The sequence below is a fragment of the Carcharhinus amblyrhynchos genome, chromosome 35 (assembly GCF_965287045.1).
Source record: "Carcharhinus amblyrhynchos chromosome 35, sCarAmb.v2.hapA, whole genome shotgun sequence".
In the NCBI taxonomy this organism is placed as follows: Eukaryota; Metazoa; Chordata; class Chondrichthyes; order Carcharhiniformes; family Carcharhinidae; genus Carcharhinus; species Carcharhinus amblyrhynchos.
The window spans coordinates 12,159,584-12,179,479 of NC_137358.1; the positions used below are offsets into that span (position 1 = coordinate 12,159,584).

Consider the following 19,896-nt stretch of genomic DNA (forward strand, 5'->3'; position numbering starts at 1 on the left):
CTCACCACTGTGCCACCGTGCCGCCCACCAGCAATTCAGCCAGTGATGGAATTTACATTCACGGCCACCTCTGGGATTACCTCCATCATCAGTTTCCCGGGTGTGGTCTAACCAGGCCTCTGTATAGTTGTAGCCGATCTTCTGCATTTAAACCTGAAGTGCTGCCATTTACCTTTCCTACAATCTTTCCGATCTCCAACACAGGTTCCATCCCTGGACTACGGCATCAGTCTGTGGTTTGATGGTTATGAACTGGATACACCAACCTTCACAAAACCCTGCTCGCAAGGTCAGTGGAGGATACAGAACAGGAAGTAAGTTCAATATCTTTCTTAATTGCCTTTTTTTTTGCTTTTCTTTCTACGTTCTTCTTGTTCTACCCTGGCAGCAGGGTGGCACACTGGTTGGCACTGCTACCCCGCAGAATCAGGGGCCTAGGTACAATTCCCAGCCTTGGGTCACTGCCTGTGTGGAGTTTGCATGTCCTCCCCGTGTCTGGATGGGTTTCCTCTGGGTGCTCTGGTTTCCTCCTATAGTCTGAAAGACGTGCTGGTAAAGTGCATTGGCCGTGCTAAATTCTCCCTCGGTGTACCCAGACAGGCAACGGAGTGTGGTGACGAGGGGATTGTCACAGTAACTTCATTGCAGTGTTAATGTACACCAACTTTAAAGTTTAAACTTTAAGCCCTCCTTCCTTAATTATTTCTGAGTCCTTTACAAGTTACAAGTCACTCCCCCAGTGCCGCACTCCCCCAGTGCCGCACCCCCCCAGTGCCGCACTCCCCCAGTGCAGCACTCCCCCAGTGCCGCACTCCCCCAGTGCCGCACTCCCCCAGTGCCGCACTCCCCCAGTGCCGCACCCCCCCAGTGCCGCACTCCCCCAGTGCCGCACCCCCCCAGTGCCGCACCCCCCCAGTGCCGCACTCCCCCAGTGCCGCACTCCCCCAGTGCCGCACTCCCCCAGTGCAGCACTCCCCCAGTGCCGCACTCCCCCAGTGCCGCACTCCCTCAGTGCCGCACTCCCCCAGTGCAGCAGTCCCCCAGTGCCGCACTCCCCCAGTGCCGCACTCCCCCAGTGCAGCACTGCCCCCGTGCCGCACTCCCCCCGTGCCGCACCCCCCCAGTGCCGCACCCCCCCAGTGCCGCACTCCCCCAGTGCCGCACCCCCCCAGTGCCGCACCCCCCCAGTGCCGCACTCCCCCAGTGCCGCACTCCCCCAGTGCTGCACTCCCCCAGTGCCGCACTGCCCCAGTGCCGCATTCCCCCAGTGCCAACTCCGTCAGCGCAGCACCCCCCCAGTGCCGCACTCCCCCAGTGCCGCACTCCCCCAGTGCCGCACTCCCCCAGTGCCGCACTCCCCCAGTGCAGCAGTCCCCCTAACCTACATATCTTGGGACACTAAGGGGCAATTTAGCATGGCCAATGCACCCTAACCAGCACGTCTTTCAGACTGTGGGAGGAAACTGGAGCACCCAGAGGAAACCCATGCAGACACGGGGCGAACGTGCAAACTCCATATAGACAGTGATCCAAGCCGGGATTCGAACCCAGGTCCCTGACGCTGTGAGGCAACAGTGCGAACCACTGTGCCACCGTGCTGCCCAGAGCCCATCCACGGTGAATGAATTGTCATCACTGTTGGAAGGTGGGAAATGCAGGAGTCAATTTGCACACAGCAAGCTCCCAACGGAAATCAATGAATAAACTGTCTCGGTGATGTTGCTTGAGAGTTAAATATTGGCCAGGACATTGAGAATAAGTCCACCCCCAACCCTTCTTTAAAATAGCACCGTGAGAGGGTGAACATGCAGTGAGTGTATTGACTCATTCAGAAAACAGTGCCTCTGGCAGTGCAGCATTCCCTTAGCGCTGCGGCAGAGTGCCAGCTTTGTATCCTGCTCAGTATCCTGAACTGGAACCTGAACTGAGAGTCTTTGACCTCAGAGGGGAGATTGTTATCCACTGGAGCGCAGCTGACACAAGTCCGCGAGCCCACACCTACCAGGATCAGTGTGTCTCCTTTGTAAAAATGTTGGTGATAAGTTCACTTCCTTCCTGTGTATTCATAGAACCCTTACAGTGCAGAAGGAGGCCATTCGACCCATCGAGTCTGCACCGACTCTCCAACAGAACCCACCCTCACCCCTATCCCCATAATCCCACATACTTTCCCCACTAAGCTCCCAAACCTTCGCGTCTCGGGACACTAAGCATGGCCAATCCACCTAACCTGCACATCTTTGGACACTAAGGAACAGTTTGGCCTGGCCAATCCACCTAATCCACACATTTTTGGAGGAAACCAGAGCACCTGAAGGAAACCCATACAGACAGGAGGAGAACGTGTGAATGTCCAGAGAGACAGTAACCCAAGGCCGGAATCGAACCCGGGTTCCTGACACTGTGAGGCAATAGTGCTAACCACTGTGTCACCATGCCTCATGACTCAAATTTTCTTCTTTGTATCTTTTAGCCTCCAAATCTAGCTCCTCCATTATCTCAATACAGTCAACCCAAGTAAATCACCAGCGTGCAATTTTCATTTGGTATTCCCTAAGGGCTCCCAGATGGTTCCTTAGGTCAGTTTACTCTTTAGAACTGAGATGAGGAGGTATTTCTTCAGCCAGAGGGTAGTGAATCTGTGGAATCCATTGCCATAGAAGTTGTGGAGGCCAGGTCACTGAGTGTATTTAAGACAGAGATAGATAGGTTCTTGATTGGTAAGGGGATCAAAGGTTACAGGGAAAAGGCAGGAGAATGGGCCAGCAGAGCAGACTCAATGGGCCGAATGGCCTTATTCTGCTCCTCTATCTTATGGTCTGATAGTGCAGAGTTAGCTGGTGTTGCTACAATTGAATTCAGTAGCCCAGATCAACATGGAGAAAGGATATACTGGCCCTGGAGAGGAGATTCACTAGGTTGATTCCGGAGTTGAGAGGGTTGGCTTATGAGGAGAGACTGAGCAGACTGGGGCTATACTCATTGGAATTCAGAAGAATGAGGGGAGATTTTATAGAAACATATAAGATTATGAAGGGAATAGATAAGATCGAAGCAGGGAAGTTGTTTCCACTGGCGGGTGAAACTAGAACTAGGGGGCATGGCCTCAAAATAAGGGGAAGCAGATTTAGGACTGAGTTGAGGAGGAACTTCTTCAAACAAATGGTGGTGAATCTGTGGAATTCCCTGCCCAATGAGGCTACCTCATTGAATGTTTTTAAGGCAAAGGATAGATAGATTTTTGAACAGTAAAGGAATTAAGGGTTATGATGAGCGGGCGGGTAAGTGGAGCTGAGTCCATGAAAAGATCAGCCATGATCTTATTGAATGGTGGGGCAGGCTCGAGGGACCTGATGGCCTACTCCTGCTCCTAGATCTTATGTTAAAGTTAGTTGTCAACAGCTGTGGATCTGTCTTGGGCCAAACACACTATTGCGAGAGAATTCAGCTCATGTATTCCCCGGTTGAACAATCTGCTCAGGATCACATGAAGAATGGGCACTTTTGTCAGGGTGTAAGGTGGAATGTTCCACTGCCTTCAGAAAACAGAAACAAGGGAGGCCCACAGCCTCAGGCCTAATTGAGGCCTACGCTGCAGGCTGCGCTGCAATCCCCACCTCCTCACACGCTTCTCCTCTCTTCCCAGGCTGTGCGGGCAGAGGGTGCTGCAGCCGTACGTGGAGAGAATCTTCGTCGTGTCGCTGACCACGACGGTGACCTTCACCTCCGAGGTGACCCTCACAGGGCCTGGAATCCAGTTCTCCTACAGCCTCTTCAACCAGTCGGATCGTACGTCTGAACCTTCCCTGTCTTCAGTGGGTGAGGGGCGGAGGGGGAGCAGGGGGCAGAAGTATCTGATTCCATCATGATGTGCCTTGCAAAACATAGAAAAATAGAAATTAAAAGCAGGAGGAGGCCCTTCGAGCCTGCTCCGCCATTCATTATCATCATGGCTGACCATCAAATTCAATATACTGATCCCCCGCCCACTTTCCCCCATATCCCTTGATCCCTTTAGCCCCAAGAGCTACAGAAACATCGAAGGTATAGAAACTTTAATCACTCTTGATAAATAGGAGACAAAATCCCCAAAATACTTCTGGCAAATCTTAGCATGTTTATGGGACATGGGTGTTGTTGGCTGGCCAGCATTTATTGCCCATCCCTAGTTGCCTGAGGTCATTGCTGTGGCTCTGGAGTCACATGTAGGCCAGACCGGGTAAGGACGGCCGATTTCCTTCCCTAAAGGACATTATTGAACCAGATGGGTTTTTCCAACAATGGTTTCACGGTCGTCAGTAGATTCTTAATTCCAGATACTTATTGAATTCAATTCTGCTGTGGTGGGATTCGAACCCGGGTCCCCCAGAGCATCACCCTGGGTCTCTGGATTACTAGTCCAGTGACAATACCACTAGGCCACCACCTCCCCATTCTAATCTTCGCCCTCACCTGCCACACCCCCTATCCTCACGGGCAAATTTCACGGGTTATGCCACTAAACTAAGCAGTTGCCCTTCCAGTGCCATCCATTCCAGACCTTAGGAGCTCGCTGCAGGTCTCATCGGATAGACAATCGCCATAAATCTGGGCCCGCTGCTTCCCGGCCCCTCTGCTAGCTTAGCTTCTCCTCCTCTAACCTGCTTGTGATTTTGAACATCTCAGTTGACTCTCTCCTTCACATTCCCAGCCCTCAGGAGATGAATCTGCCTTCCCCAGGGGGCCCCTTCATCTCTCTTCCATTCTGGTCAATCTCCTCCGGCGAAATCATCCCAAGAATCAAAGAAAAAGTTGTCCGTCCGCCTGTGAAAATTCTCCAGCCGCGCTTGTCCCAAAGCTGGAAATTCCCGCCCACTGGGGTTTCACGTTCTCCACAAAATTCCAATGGCGGGCGGGATGGGAGAATCCCGGCCAACGTGCGCCCTTCATGGTAGAATAGGCTCAGAAGACAGGCTCCTCAGGCTCACCTGGGGAGGGGGGGAGCTTGGTGCTTGTGGGTCTTACCCCTTTTTAAAGTTTAAAGTTTATTTATTAGTCACAACACATTAACACTGCAATGAAGTTACTGCGAAAATGCCCTAGCCGCCGCACTCCAGCACCCGTTCGGGTACACCGAGGGAGAATTTAGCACCTAACCAGCACATCTTTCGGACTGTGGGAGGAAACCCACACAGACACGGGAAGAACATGCCTCACAACGCCAGGGGCCGAGGTCCTACTCCTGGCTTGGGTGACTCTCTGTGCGGAGTCTGTACATTCTCCCCGTGTCTGCATGGGTTTCCTCCGGGTGCTCCGGTTTCCTCCCACAGTCTGAAAGATGTGCTGGTTAGGGTGCATTGGCCGTGCTAAATTCTCCCTCAGTGTACCTGAACAGGAGTGTGGCGACTAGGGGGATTTTCACAGTAACTTCACTGCAGTGTTAACGTAAGCCTATTTGTGACACTAAGAAATAAACTTTAACATAACTCCTGGATTTGAGTTATCATTCCAGTGCGGTACTCTGGACTTTTGCTGCAATATATTGATGATTAGCTGGATGGGAATACGGCCCAGATCCCTCAGAGTGTGGAGTGTAGCAGGAGCGAACGGGGAAGGGGGGAGTTTTAACCCTGAGTTAACAGCCACTTGCACCGTCCAACTCTCTACTTGAATCTCTCTATTACAGCCTGCCCAGGTGAGGTCCTGTGTTCGGTGTCTGGACTTTGTGTGACCGAGTGTGACGGGTTGAAGGACTGTAGCAATGGAGTGGACGAGAATAATTGCGGTAAATTTGTTTTCCATTAAGTACGCAAAGCCACCCCGGATCTCACGCACTTACAGAATGGATCACACTCTCAGATGGAGCACATCAGAATGGACCAGCTACACACACTTAAAATTCCCATCCTCTTTTTAAATCCGCAACCCCGCCACCACCCCCCACCACCGCGTCACTTTGCCAATCCCCAACCCCCGAACCTCCTCCCACCCAATGACTAGTTGGGCAGCACAGTGGTTAGCACTGCTGCTTCACACTGTTAGGGACCCAAATTCGATTCCCGGCTTGGGTCACTGTGAATGTGGAGTCTGCACAGTCTCCCCATGTCTGCGTGGGTTTCCTCCGGATGCTCCACTTCTCTCTCACACTCCGAAGGTGTGCGGGTTGGGTGGATTGGCCGTGCTAAATTGCCCCTTAGTGTCAGGGGGACTGGCTAGGGTAAATGATTGGGGTTATGGGGATAGGGCCCAGGTGGGATTGTGGTCGGTGCAGACCAGATGGGCCAAATGGCCTCCTTCTGCACTGTAGGAATTCTATTATCTCCAATTCTACACAGCAGCACGATGGTTAACACTGCTGCCTCACAGCACCAAGAAACCGGGTTCGATTCCCGGCCTCGGGTCACTGTCTGTGTGGAGTCTGCATGTTCTCCCCGTGTCTGGTTGGGTTTCCTCCAGGTGCTCTGGTTTCCTCCCACAGTCCGAAAGACTGTGCTGGTTGGGTGGATTGGCCGTGCTAAATTCTCCCTCAGCGTACCCGAACAGGCACAGTGTGAGGACCAGGGGCTTTTCACAGTAACTTCATTGCAGTGTTAATGTAAGCCTATTTGTGACACTAAAAATAAACTGTAATGTAACTCTTGGATCTGGGCTGCCTTCCAGTACGGTACTCTGAACTTTTGTTCCGTGCTACAACATATTGACGATGAGCTCGTGTTTGTTTAGTTGTCTGCAAATATTGGGACTCTACAAAGAACACAAAACAAGCGAGCCTAAGAGTCAGAGGCCAAAGGCTTTTCCTCTGTTTCCCAGGCTGTGCCTATTGTGCCGAGTATAGCAATGTTCACTCTTTCACAGGATATGGACATAACTGGCTGGGCCAACCATTTGTTGCCCATCCCTAATTGCCCCTTGAGAAGGTGGTGGTGAGCTGCCTTCTTGAACCGTGGCAGTCCCTGTGGTGTAGATACACTCACAGCGCTGTTAGGGAGGGAGTTCCAAGATTTTATAGGGTAGCACAGTGGCAGTGGTTAGCACTGCTGTCTCACAGCTCCAGGGACCCGGGTTCCATTCCAGCATCGCATCTCTGTCTGTGTAGAGTTTGCACGTTCCCCCTATGTCTGGGTTTCCTCCAGGTGCTCCGGTTTCCCCCCCACAGTCCAAAGATGTGCAGTTTACACGGATTAGCCATGGTAAATTGCTCCTTAGTATCCAAAGATATGGGGGTTAAGTGGATTGATGATGCTAAATTAGAGTCATAGAGGTTTACAGCATGGAAAAAGGCCCTTCGGCCCAACTTGTCCATGCCGCCCCTTTGTGTTTAACAACTAAGCTAGTCCTAATTACCCGCATTTGGCCCATATCCCTCTGTACCCATATTGCCCATGTAACTGTCTAAACACTTTTTAAAAGACAAAATTGTACCCGCCTCTACAACTACTACCTCTGGCACCTCATTCCAGACACTCACCACCCTCTCTGTAAAAAAATTGCTCCTCATGACACTTTTGTATCTCTCCCCTCTCACCTTAAACCTATGTCCTCTAGTTTTAGACACCCCGACCTTTGGGAAAAGATATTGACTATCTAGCTGGTCTATGCCCCTCATTATGTTATAGACCCCTTTAAGATCACCCCTCAGCCTTCTCTGCTCCAGAGAAAAATGTCCCAGTCTATCCAGCCTCTCCTTATAACTCAAACCATCAGGTCCTGGTAGCATCCTAGCAAGTCTTTTCTGCACTCTTTCTAGTTTAATAATATCCTTTCTATAACAGGGTGACCAGAATTGCACACAGTATTCCAAGTGTGGCCTTACCAATGTCTTGTACAACTTCAACAAGACATCCCAACTCCTGTATTCAATATTCTGACCAATGAAACAGAGCATGCTGCAGCGCTTCTTCTCTATTCTGTTCACCTGTGACTCCACTTTCAAGGAGCTAAGAACCTATACCCATCGATCTCTCTGTTCTGGAATTCTCCCCGACGCCCTACCATTAACTGAGTAAGTCCTGTCCTGGTTCAATCTTCCAAGATTAATCACCTTGCATTTATCTAAATTAAACCCCATCTGCCTTTCGGCAGCCCACTGCCACCCCAGACCTTGGGTCCGACCGCCCAATTGATCAAGATCCTGTTGCAATCCAAGATAACCTTCTTCACTGTCCACTATGCCACCAATCTTGGTTTCATCTGCAAACTTACTAACCGTGCCTCCTATATTCTCATCCAAATCATTAATATAAATGCCAAATAACAGTGGACCCAGCACCAATCCCTGAGGCACACCGCTGGTCACAGGCCTCCAGTTTGAAAAATAACCCTCTACAACCATCTTCTGTCTTCTGTCATCAAGCCAATTTTGTATCCATTTAGATACCTCACCCTGGATCCCGTGAGATTTAACCTTATGCAACAACCTACCACGCGGTACCTTGTTAAAGGCCTTGCTAAAGTCCATGTAGACAACATCAACTGCACTGCCCTCATCAACCTTTTTGTCTACGCCTTCAAAAAAACTCAATCAAATTTATGACACACCAGTTACAAAGCCACGCTGACTGTCCCTCAGATATGGAGGTTAATATTGATAAATTATTATTGCTGGTTTAGACCGATGTGTGATGTTATCTCCTCACTTTCCAACCTTGCCTTCTGGATTCCATCCTTTCTCCCATTCCCCCCTTTCCAACATCTTCCGAGTCGGCTGTTTGCACATTGGGTTTTCTTTCTCTCCCACCTTCTTTTGTTCCTTCCTTTCGCTGTGTTTGGGGTCTGGTTCCTGGGCTTCCTTTCTCTCCCTCTCTCCGCCGCTCAAGATCCACCTTTCCCTCTTGTGCCTGTTTCTTCTTTCATCCTCTCTCTCTCTCTCTCCTCCTTCCTTAGTTTGTCCCGTACAGTTTCACTGCGCCGAGGGCAACACCTGCCTCTCCTTGCTTGACGTCTGTGACCGGACCAGTGACTGCGAGACGGGAAATGATGAAGAGAACTGTGACGAGGGTAGGTGAAGAGCAAACTCCAGCTGGTGCGGAGAAACCGTTCTCTTTGTGAAGAATCTTGTTTGCTTTGGCATAACGCCTTCAAAAACTCTGTTGGCGAACCCAGATCCAGCTCATTGTACGGTTTGTGTTTTGTGATGTTTGTGTCCAGTGTGTCTTTTACACAGTAAGAAGTCTCACAACACCAGGTTAAAGTCCAACAGGTTTATTTGGAATCACGAGCTTTCGCAGCACTGGTCCTTCATCAGGGACCTGAAGAAGGAGCAGCGCTCTGAAAGCTCGTGATTCCAAATAAACCTGCTGAACCTTAACCGGGCAGCGTGGTGGCACCGTGGTTAGCACTGCTGTCTCAGGGACCCGGGTTCGATTCCCAGCTTGGGTCACTGTCTGTGTGGAGTTTGCACATTCTCCCCGTGTCTGCGTGGGTTTCCTCCACGTGCTTTGGTTTCCTCCCACAGGCCAAAGATGTGCTGGTTAGGGTGCATTGGCTGTGCTAAATTCTCCCTCAGTGTACCCTGAACAGGCACTGGAGTGTGACGACCAGGGGATTTTTACAGTAACTTCATTGCAGTGTTAATGTAAGCCTTACTTGTGACAAATTAATAAACTTTACTTTTGGCGTTGCAAGACTTCTTACTGTTTCCCACCCAAGTCCAACGCCGGCATCTCCACATCTTTTACACGATCTATATGTGTGTGAATTTATTGTGTGTGTGTGTGTGTGTGCCCCATGTGTTTGTGTGGGTTCCATATATGTGAGTACCCTGTATGTGTGCTTGTTGTGTCATAGGTTCAATGTGTCTGTGTATGTATCTGTGCCGTGTAGACGCCATAGGTTGGATGTTGCGGTGTCACACGCCCCGAACCCGCCGTTCCCACCTGCAATCAACAGACCTTTAAAAGATCCATCAGATTTCAGATCCCGCCTGGAACAATCCCCATGGTGGGCGAGACTGGAAAATGTACCCCTATGTGAGTGTACCTTGTATGTATGTGTTTAGTGTGTCTTCCAGTTAGTCTGTTTTGATTTGATTCGATTTATTATTGCCACATGTATTAGTATAGAGTGAAAAGTACTATAAAAGTAGTCTTTCGTACTATATAGACAAAGCGAACCATTCATAAGGAAGGAAACGAGAGAGTGCAGAATGTAGTGTTACAGTCGTAGTGAGGGTGTAGCAAAAGAGCAACTTAATGCGAGGTAGGTCCGTTCAAATGTCTGACAGCAGCAGGGAAGAAGCTGTTCTTGAGTCAGTTGCATGTGTGCATGTGTGTGTGTACCAAGTATATCTGTGTACATTTCATATGTGAGTGTCCTGTGCTGTGTGTCTTTGGGATGAATTTTCTCGTTCCTGTCCCACCCGCCATGGGAATCGTAGCGGGTGAGGGGGCAGGCCATGGAAAGGTCCATTAACCTCGGGCGGGATTTTCCGGTTTCGGGGTGAGCGTGGCCGGAAAGCCCCGCCCTTTGTGTGTGTACCCTGTCGATGCGTACATTTCATACACATACCCTGTGTGTTTAATCTGTCTTGTGTTCAGTGTGTGTTTGTCTGTGTGTACGCCCTGTGTACCTATGTACATTTCATATGAGTGCACAGTGTGTGTTTAGCGTGTCTTGCATTCACAGTTTGTGTGTGTGTATATGTGTATGTGTACATTTCATATGCGAGTAGTGTGTGTTTAGTGTGTCTTGTGTTCGCAGTTTGTGCGTGTGTATTTTGTGTACCTATGTACATTTCCTATGTGAGCACACAGTGTGTGTTTTAGCGTGTATTGTGTTCACAGTTTGTGTGTGTGTATACCATGCATCTGTGTACATTTCATATGAGTGTGTTGTATATGTTAGCATATCGTCTGTTCTCTGTGTGTGTCTGTGTGTGTGTGTGTGTGTTTTGCGCTGTGGTTTAATATTGTTCTGTGTTATTCTATATCCTATAGCTGTACCATGTGACCTGTTCACCTACAAGTGCGCTGACGGATCATGTGTGAAGAAGGCAAACCCTCTGTGCGATTATGTGTCAGATTGTCCAGATGGGACGGATGAGAAAAACTGTGGTAAGAAGCTGAATCAATGAAGCAATCTCCACTGGCAAACAAAGACCAAAAGATTCAATAAACAGCAGCGGTGGAAAAATAAAGGTCTAAATCTCACATTTAGATGTTAAGGCATTGGGAACTTGATGGCATTCCTAGGTGTTATGGAGTCAGAAAAGATAACAGATGTTAATCAGCCAATAGTGAAGGCCTGATTGTAGAGAGCCCAGCACAGACCCAGCACAGGCCTGGTGGGTGAGGGTAATGCCTGATGTGATATTGAGGGCCCAAGTTTGATTCTTGGCCTTGTTCTCTTAGAATCAGCGCATCCTACAGTGCAAAAGGAGGCCATTCGACCCATCCAGTCCGCACAATCCCACCCCAGGCCCTATTCCTGTCACCCACCCATGTTTACCCTGCTAAACCCATGACACTCAGGGTCAATTTAGCATGGCCAATCAACCTAACCCGCACATCTTTGGAGTGTGGGAGGAAACCGGAGCATCCGGAGGAAACCCACACAGACACGGCGAGAATGTGCAAACTCTACACTGACAGTGACCCAGGCTGGAATTGAACCCGGGTCCCTGGTGCTGTGAGGCAGCAGTGCTAACCACTCTGCCTCCGTGCCACCCTCTTTTATCACCTGTCCTGAGTTGCCTTTGATTTGATTTATTATTGTCACATGTATTAGGATACAGTGAAAAGTATTGTTTCTTGCACACTTTACAGACAGAACATACCGTTCGTAGAGTACAAAGGAGTGAAGGAAAGGAGGGGGTGCAAACTATAGTGTTACAGTCATAGCTAGGGTGTAGAGAAAGATCAACTTAATATAGGATAGGTCCATTCAAAAGTCTGTTGGCAGCAGGGAAGAAGCTGTTCTTGAGTTGGTTGGTACGTGATCTTGAGTCGGTTGGTACGTGATCTTGAGTCGGTTGGTACGTGATCTTGAGTCGGTTGGTACATGACCTCAGACTTTTGTATCTTTTTCCCCCCGAGGGAAAATGGTGGAAGAGAGAATGTTGGGGTGCGTGGGGTCCTTGATTATGCTGGCTGCTTTGCCAAGTCAGCGGGGAAGTGTAGACAGAGCCAATGGATGGGAGGCTGGTTTGTGTAATAGATTGGGCTTCGTTCACGACCCTTTGTAGTTCCTTGCGGTCTTGGACAGAGCAGGAACCATACCAAGCTGTGTTACAACCAGAGAGGATGGTTTCTCTGGTGCATCTGTAAAAGTCGGTGAGAGCCATAGTGGATGTGTCAGATTTCCTTAGCCTCCCGAGAATCTAGAGGCGTTGAAGATGCAGTGGCTGCTTCTCTTCAACGCTGCAGTTGTTTTGAATGCAAGCTAAGGGGCTACTTCAGAGGCGGTTGACATGAGCATAAGGATGAGGCCATAATACATAGGAGCATTCGGCCCATCGAGTCTGCTCTGTCATTCAATGGAATCATGGCTGATCTGCTGTGATAATCCTCAACTCCCCTTTCCTGCCTTATCCCCATAGGCCTCGATTCCTTTACTGATTAAAAACCTATCCATCTCAGCCTGGAACATACTCAGTGACCCAACCTCTACAGCCCCCTACAGTAAAGAATTCCACAGACTCACCACCCTCCAGGAGAAGAAATTCCTCCTTATCCCTGGGTGGGATTACGTGGACTCGGTGGCCAATCCCTAGTTGCTCTTGATCAGAGGGCAGCTGCGAGTCAATCACATTGCTGTGACTCTGGAGTCCACAGAATCATAGAATCCCTACTGTATAGAAGCAGGCCATTCGGCCCATCAAGTCCACAATCCCAACCAGGCTCCACTCCCGCAATCCCACACGTTCACCCTACTAATCCCATGACACTATTTAGCACGGCCAATAAACCTAACCTAAACCGAACACTTTTGGAGTGTGGGAGGAAACCAGAGCCCCTGAAGGAAATCCATGCAGACACGGGGAGAATGTGCAAACTCCTCACAGTGACCCGAGGCCAGAATTGAACCTGGGTTCCTGGCGCTGTGAGGCAGCGGTGCTAACCACTGTGCCACCACACTGCCCTAAAGGCCCAAAGAAGGCATCCTTTCGAGATGTAACATATGTAGGCCAGACCAGATAAGGAAGGCAGATTTCCTTCCCTAAAGGATATTAGTGAACCTGATGGGGTTTCCCGACAATCGACAATGGTCGTCAGTAGATTCTTAATTCCAAATTTTTTTGCTGAGTTCAAATTTCACCATCTGTCATGGCGGGATTCGAACCCAGGTCCCTGGAGTTTCTGGATTAATAGTTGAGCGATAATACCACTAGGCCATCGCCTCCCCAATTGGCCTTGAATTAACGGGTTGCCTTTTCTTCCTCAGAGTGTGGCCTGCAGCCCTCCATGGGCAGAATTGTCGGGGGGACCAATGCCACAGAGGGTGAGTGGCCTTGGCAGGCCAGTCTACAGGTCAGCGGTCAACACATCTGCGGAGGCATGCTAATCAACCAGAACTGGGTGCTGTCGGCAGCTCATTGCTTCACAAGCGGGTAGGTACAGAAAACAATCACAGAATCCCTGCAGTGCAGAAGGAGGCCATTCGGCCCAACGCATCTGCACTGACCACAATCCCACCCAGGCCCCATTCCCATGAACCCCATGCATTTACCCTGCTAACCCTCCTGACACAAGGGACAATTTAGCCAGGCCAATCCACCTAACCTGCACATCTTTGGACACTAAGGGGCAATTTAGCATGGTTTCTACGGTGCATCTGTAAAAGTTGGTGAGAGTTGTGGCGGGCATGCCAAATTTCCTTAGCCTCCTGAGAAAGTAGAGGCATTGGTGGACTTTCTTAACCATAGTGTCGGCATGGGGGGACCAGGCCAGGTTGTTGGTGATCTGGACACCTGGAATCTTGAAACACTCGACCATTTCCACTTCATCACCACTGATGTAGACAGAGGCAAGTTCTCCTCTACACTTCCTGAAATCGATGCCTATCTCCATAATTTTACTAACATTGAGGGAGAGATTATTGTCACCTCACTACGTCTTCATTTAAAATTCTTTTGTGTTTCCTTTCAGATATACACCGCCAGACCGATGGACAGTTGTCCTGGGCAAGTTTAAGCTTAATGTCATTGGCTACCATGAGATCACTTTTAAGGTGGACAAAATCATCTCTCACCGTTACTATGACGACGACACCTATGACTACGACATTGCTCTGCTCCTGTTGGACCAACCGGTACCCATGGTGCCACACATCTTTCCCATCTGCCTCCCCGCCAGGACACAGGTGTTCGAAACGGACACAGTGTGTTGGGTCACGGGCTGGGGTACCACAGAAGAGGATGGTAAGTGACCCTGGAGGCCAGACCTTCCCCACAGCCTTAGCTCTGTGTGTGTTTTCTTGTCCCGTTGAAAGTGTATGAGTCGCACGCCTGTCAGTATAACTACGGACAACATATTACAGTTATTTTTAAGGTTATGCCCCTTCAATCTGGAACCTTCCAATCAGACAAAGTACTTTAATTGTATTAAACACCTCAACTGGGGTGGCACAGTGGTCAACACTGCTGCCTCACAGCGTCAGGGACCCGGGTTTAATTCCAGCCTTGGGTCACTGCCTGTGTGGAGTCTGCATGTTCTCCCCATGTCTGCCTGGGTTTCCTCCGAGTGCTCCAGTTTCCTCCCATAATCCAAAGAGGTGCAGGTTAGGAGGATTGGCCATGCTAAGTTGCCCCTTAGTGTCCAAAGTTGTGCAGGTTAGGTGGACTGGCCATGCTAAATTGTCCCTTAGTATCCAAAGATGTGCAGGTTAGGTGGATTGGCCATGGGAAATGTGTGGGATTATGGGATAAGGCAGGCGAGTGGGCCTTGGTAAAATGCTCTATTAGAGGGTTGGTGCAGGGTCAATGGGCCGAATAGCTTCTTCTGCACGGTAGTGATTTCACTGATTCTCTGAATGGGATCACCCCTTCATGCAATCTGGTCCGATAAATACAAGACTCGTCTGTGCAACCTATCATCAATAATTTAACTCTTTAGGGACTTGGTGGTGTAGTGGTAATGTCACTGGGCTGGGGAATCAAGAGTCCCAGGCTAATACTCATGGACACAAGTTCAAATCCCACCAAGGCAATAAGTGGAATTTAAATTCAATAATAAAATCTGGAATTAAAAGTTGATTTTGGAATGGTGACCAAGAAACTATCAGTTGTTATAAAACTCTTTTTCTCCCGACTCCATTGAAAATCCACAAATTGCACATCTGTCAGTAAAAAACCGTAGAAAATAGGAGCAGGAGGAGGCCATTCTGCCCTTCGAACCTGCTCCACCATTCAACGTGCTCATGGCTGATCATCCAACTCAATAATCCCTTTAGTCCCAAGAGCTAAACCCAACACCTTCTCGGGAAAAATATAGGGTGGGATTTTCAGGCCACGCTACCCGAGGTCAATGGACCTTTGCTTGGTCCGCCCGCTAGGATTCCCTTGGCGGGCGGGATGGGAAACCACTCCCCACGTTCCATTCTTCTATTCTGAGGGTCCTTTCTGAATCTCCAAAACTCCAATATTTCTTCGCTGAGATTCACTAGAACACATGCACTTTCACACACAAGCACTGACCATAGGAACTCCCTTCCTAACAGCACTGTGGATGTACCTACACCACATGAGTGAAGCAGTTCAAGAAGATGCCTCCCTGCCACCTTCTCAAGGATAATTAGGGATGGGCAACAGATGATGGCCTTGCCATCATTGCCCACATCTCATGAAAAAAATTTACAAACATTTGATTTGATTTATTGTCACATGTGTAAGTATACAGTGAAAAGTATCGTTTCTCGCACACTATACAAAGCGTACTGTGCATAGAGAAGGAAAGGAGAGAGTGCAGAATGTAGTGATACAGTCATAGGTAGGGTGTAGAGAAAGATCAGCTTAATGCGAGGTAGGTCCATTCAAAAGTCTGATGGCAGCAGGGAAGAAGCTGTTCTTTAGTTGGTTAATACATCTTCTCAGACTTTTGTATCTTTTCTCGGAAGGAAGAAGATGGAAGAGAGTATGTCCAGGATTAGTGGGGTCCTTAAGTATGTTGGCTGCTTTTCTGAGGCAGTGGGAAGTGTAGACAGAGTCAATGGATGGGAGGCTGGTTTGCGTGATGGACTGGGCTACATTCATGACCCTTTGTAGTTTCTTGCGGTCTTGATCAGAGCAGGAGTCATATCAAGCAGTGATACAGCCAGAAAGGATGCTTTCTATGGTGCATCTGTAAAAGTTGGTGAGAGTTGTAGCTGGCATGCCAAATTTCCTTAGCTTCCTGGGGAGGCACGGTGGCACAATGGTTAGCACTGCTGCCTCACAGCACCAGAGATCCAGGTTCAATTCCGGCCCTGGGACACCATCTGTATGGAGCTTGCACATTCTCCCCATGTCTGCGTGGGTTTGCTCCAGTTTCCTCCCACAGTCCAAAGATGTGCAGGTTGGGTTGATTGGCCACGCTGAATTGACCCTAGTGTCAGGGCTATTAGCAGGGTAAAGGCACGAGGTCACGGGAATAGGGCCTGTGGTCAGTACAGACACAGTGGGCTTCCTTCTGTACTGTAAGGATTCTATGAAGGTAGAGGCATTGGTGGGTGTTCTTAACTATAGCCTCAACATGGAGAGATTTTTGGTGAATTGAACACCTAGAAATCTGAAGCTCTCGACCATTTCCACTTCATTCCCATTGATGTAGACAGGGGCATGTCCTCTACTACACTGACTGAACAAGGTAGATGAATCTTATTAAATGGTAAAAGCAGCTTAATGAATTAAATGTCTTTTTAACCCCAAAGTCCTTATTCAAAACCAATCTTGTTAATAATGGTGATGGTATTAGTAACAGTGCAGAATCTTTCTAAATGTGAACAGGACGAGAGTCTACACTGAACAACGAGTGCAGAAGGGTTCAGTAACCATCTCTCCATTTCTTTTAGGTTCCACTGCAAATGTTCTCCAGAAAGTCGACGTCAAACTGGTGGATCAGTCGACTTGCAATGAAGCCTATTCCTACACCATTACTCCCAGGATGATCTGTGCTGGTTACGCTGAGGGACAGAAGGATTCCTGCCAGGTACCGAGCAAAGCTTTTATCTTCCGACAGCAGAAACCTGGCAGTTTCCCGCCTTCAAGCAAGGCTGTTAGCACTGCTACCTCACAGCGCCAGGGACCCAGGTTCGATTCCCAGCTTGGGTCACTTTGCAAACTTCGCCCAGGCATTCTCCCCATGTCTGCGTGTGTTTCCTCCGGGTGCTCTGGTTTCCTCCCACAATCTGAAAGACGTGCTGGTTAGAGTGCACTAGTCATGCTAAATTCTCCCTCGGTGTTACCCAAACAGGTAACGAAGTGGGGTGACTAGGGGATTTTCACAGTAACTTTATTGCAGTGTTAATGTAAGCCTTATCTGTGACACTAATAAACTTTACTTACTTTCACTTTAGACTGCGTTGTTAAAACTTAAAGCTTTGACGTCTACTTACTAGTGTCACAAGTCAGCTTACTTAACACTGCATTGAAGTTACTGTGAAAATCCCCCAGTCGCCACATTCCGACACCTGTTTGAGTACACAGAGAGAGAACTTAGCACGGCCAACGCACCCTAACCAGCACGTCTTTCAGACTGTGGGAGGAAACTGGGGCATCTGAAGAAATCCCATGCAGACACAGGGAGAACGTGCAGGCTCCACACAGACAGTGACCCAAGCTGGGAACCGAACCCAGGTCCCTGGCGCTGTGAGGCAGCAGCGTTGCCCTATCAGTGGGTTTAATTTGTTTGGGCCTATAGAGTTGGTGTCTGTGGGAAGGAGTCTGGTAAATAGGGCTAGCTGTGTTCCAGTGGAACACAGATTTGAAAACAAGGAGCGATTGTTGAGTTGCTCTCATCTGGAATGAGCTGCCTGAATTGGATGGTGGAAGTAGGTGTGATTGAAGCTTCCTAATGATGTGCAGACACCAGCGTTGGATGGCATGGCGAGTGCAATTCCAAATGGAATTAGACACATGCAGAACACCGAGCAATTTGCAGGACAATGGAGAAAGAGTAAGGCAGTAGGACTAATTGGACAGCCATGTTACTGTAGGCTGAGTGGCCCCCTTCTATGCTCCATGAATTTGAGCTCACAGATTTCAATGGTCGTTATATCACTACACAGGGTCTCAATTTTTTGCAACACGATGGTGCTGCGGTTAGCGCTGCTGCCTCACAGTGCCAGGGACCTGGGTTCGATTCCTGGCTTGGGTCACAGTCTGTCAGAGTCCGCATGTTCTCCCCGTGTCTGCATGGGCTTCCTCCGGGTGCTCCAGTTTCCGCCCACAGTGCGGAAGAGGTGCTGGTTAGGTGCATTGGCCGTGCTAAATTCTTCCTTGGAATAACCCGGACAGGCGTGTAGCGACTAGGCGCATGGCTGCACAGCAGTTAGCACTGCAGCCTCACAGCACCAGGGACCCAGGTTCAATTCCCAGCCTTGGATCACTGTCTGTGTGGAGTTTGCACATTCTCCCCATGTCTGTGTGGGTTTCCTCTGGCTGCTCTGGCTTCCTCCCACTGTGCGAAAGATGTACTAGTTAGGTTGATTGGCCATGCTAAATTGCTCCTTAGTGTCAGGGGGATTAGCAGGGTAAATATGTGGCATTATAGGGATAGGGTCTGGGTGGGATTGTGGTCAGTGCAGACTCAATGGGCTGAATGGCCTCCTTCTGCAGTGTAGGGATTCAATGATCTTTGGACACTAAGGGGCAATTTAGCATGGCCAATCAACCTAACCTGCACATCTTTGGACTGTGGGAGGAAACCAGAGCACCCGGAGGAAACCCACGCAGACACGGGGAGAATGTGCAAACTCCACACAGTGGCCCAAGGCTGGAATCGAACCTGGCGTTGTGAGGCAGTAGTGCTAACCGCTGTGCTGCCCCATCTAACCCATCAACAAATATTTCTGTTTAAAGCATGAAGGCAGCAATATTTCCAACTTCTGATATCCTCCTTTATCTACAGGGTGACTCGGGTGGGCCGCTGGTCTGTCAACAGTCCAGCGGGCGGTGGTTCCTGGCCGGAATCGTGAGCTACGGTTATGGCTGTGCCCGGCCGGGATATTACGGCGTCTACACACGGGTGACCCGGTTCATCGATTGGATTCAGAACAACATTTCGTAACCAAAGGGAAGCCTCCACATCCACTGGAGCCAAGACGTTTGGATGTGTAAGACTGCCAGTGGTAGGGACCCCTGCTCCTAGGGAACCACCCAATCGCAACCTGGGACCTTGGGCGACTTTTGATGATGTCAGCCTATGCGGTCAACCATTGAGATGTCATAGAACATAGAACATAGAACACTACAGCACAAACAGGCCCTTCGGCCCACAAGTTGCGCCAATCACATCATCACCTACCAATCTACAGACCTATCTATAACCCTCAATCTCATTAAACCCCATATACTCATCCAGAAGTCTTTTAAAAGACCCCAGCGAGTTCGCCTCCACCACCACTGACGGCAGCCGATTCCATTCACTCACCACCCTCTGAGTGAAAAACTTACCCCTAACATCACTTCTGAACCTCCCTCCCCGCACCTTAAATCTGTGTCCTCTCGTAGCGACCATTTCAAACCGGGGAAATAGCCTCTGAGAGTCCACCCTATCTATTCCTCTCAACATTTTGTCAACTTCTATCAGGTCGCCTCTCAACCTTCGTCTCTCCAGGGAAAAGAGTCCCAGCTCCCTCAACCTAACTTCATAAGGCATGCCTCCCAGTCCAGGCAACATCCTTGTAAATCTCCTCTGCACCCTTTCAATAGCTTCTACATCTTTCCTATAGTGAGGCGACCAGAACTGCGCACAATACTCCAAATGAGGCCTGACAAGGGTCTTA

General features: G+C 49.3%; 1 protein-coding gene across 1 annotated transcript in view; it reads left to right on the forward strand.

The window, feature by feature from the left end:
• tmprss6 (transmembrane serine protease 6) overlaps positions 1-19,331 on the forward strand; it is a 54,462-nt gene extending 35,131 nt beyond the window's left edge. Inside the window, exons 10-18 of the mRNA XM_080217506.1 lie at positions 205-314; positions 3,647-3,789; positions 5,666-5,764; positions 8,863-8,976; positions 10,914-11,030; positions 13,360-13,525; positions 14,064-14,335; positions 16,963-17,099; positions 19,020-19,331. Coding sequence (XP_080073632.1) covers positions 205-314; positions 3,647-3,789; positions 5,666-5,764; positions 8,863-8,976; positions 10,914-11,030; positions 13,360-13,525; positions 14,064-14,335; positions 16,963-17,099; positions 19,020-19,178 — 1,317 coding nt within the window. The 3' untranslated portion in view covers positions 19,179-19,331. The remainder of the gene's footprint in view (positions 1-204; positions 315-3,646; positions 3,790-5,665; positions 5,765-8,862; positions 8,977-10,913; positions 11,031-13,359; positions 13,526-14,063; positions 14,336-16,962; positions 17,100-19,019) is intronic.
• Positions 19,332-19,896: the final 565 nt, after the last annotated feature.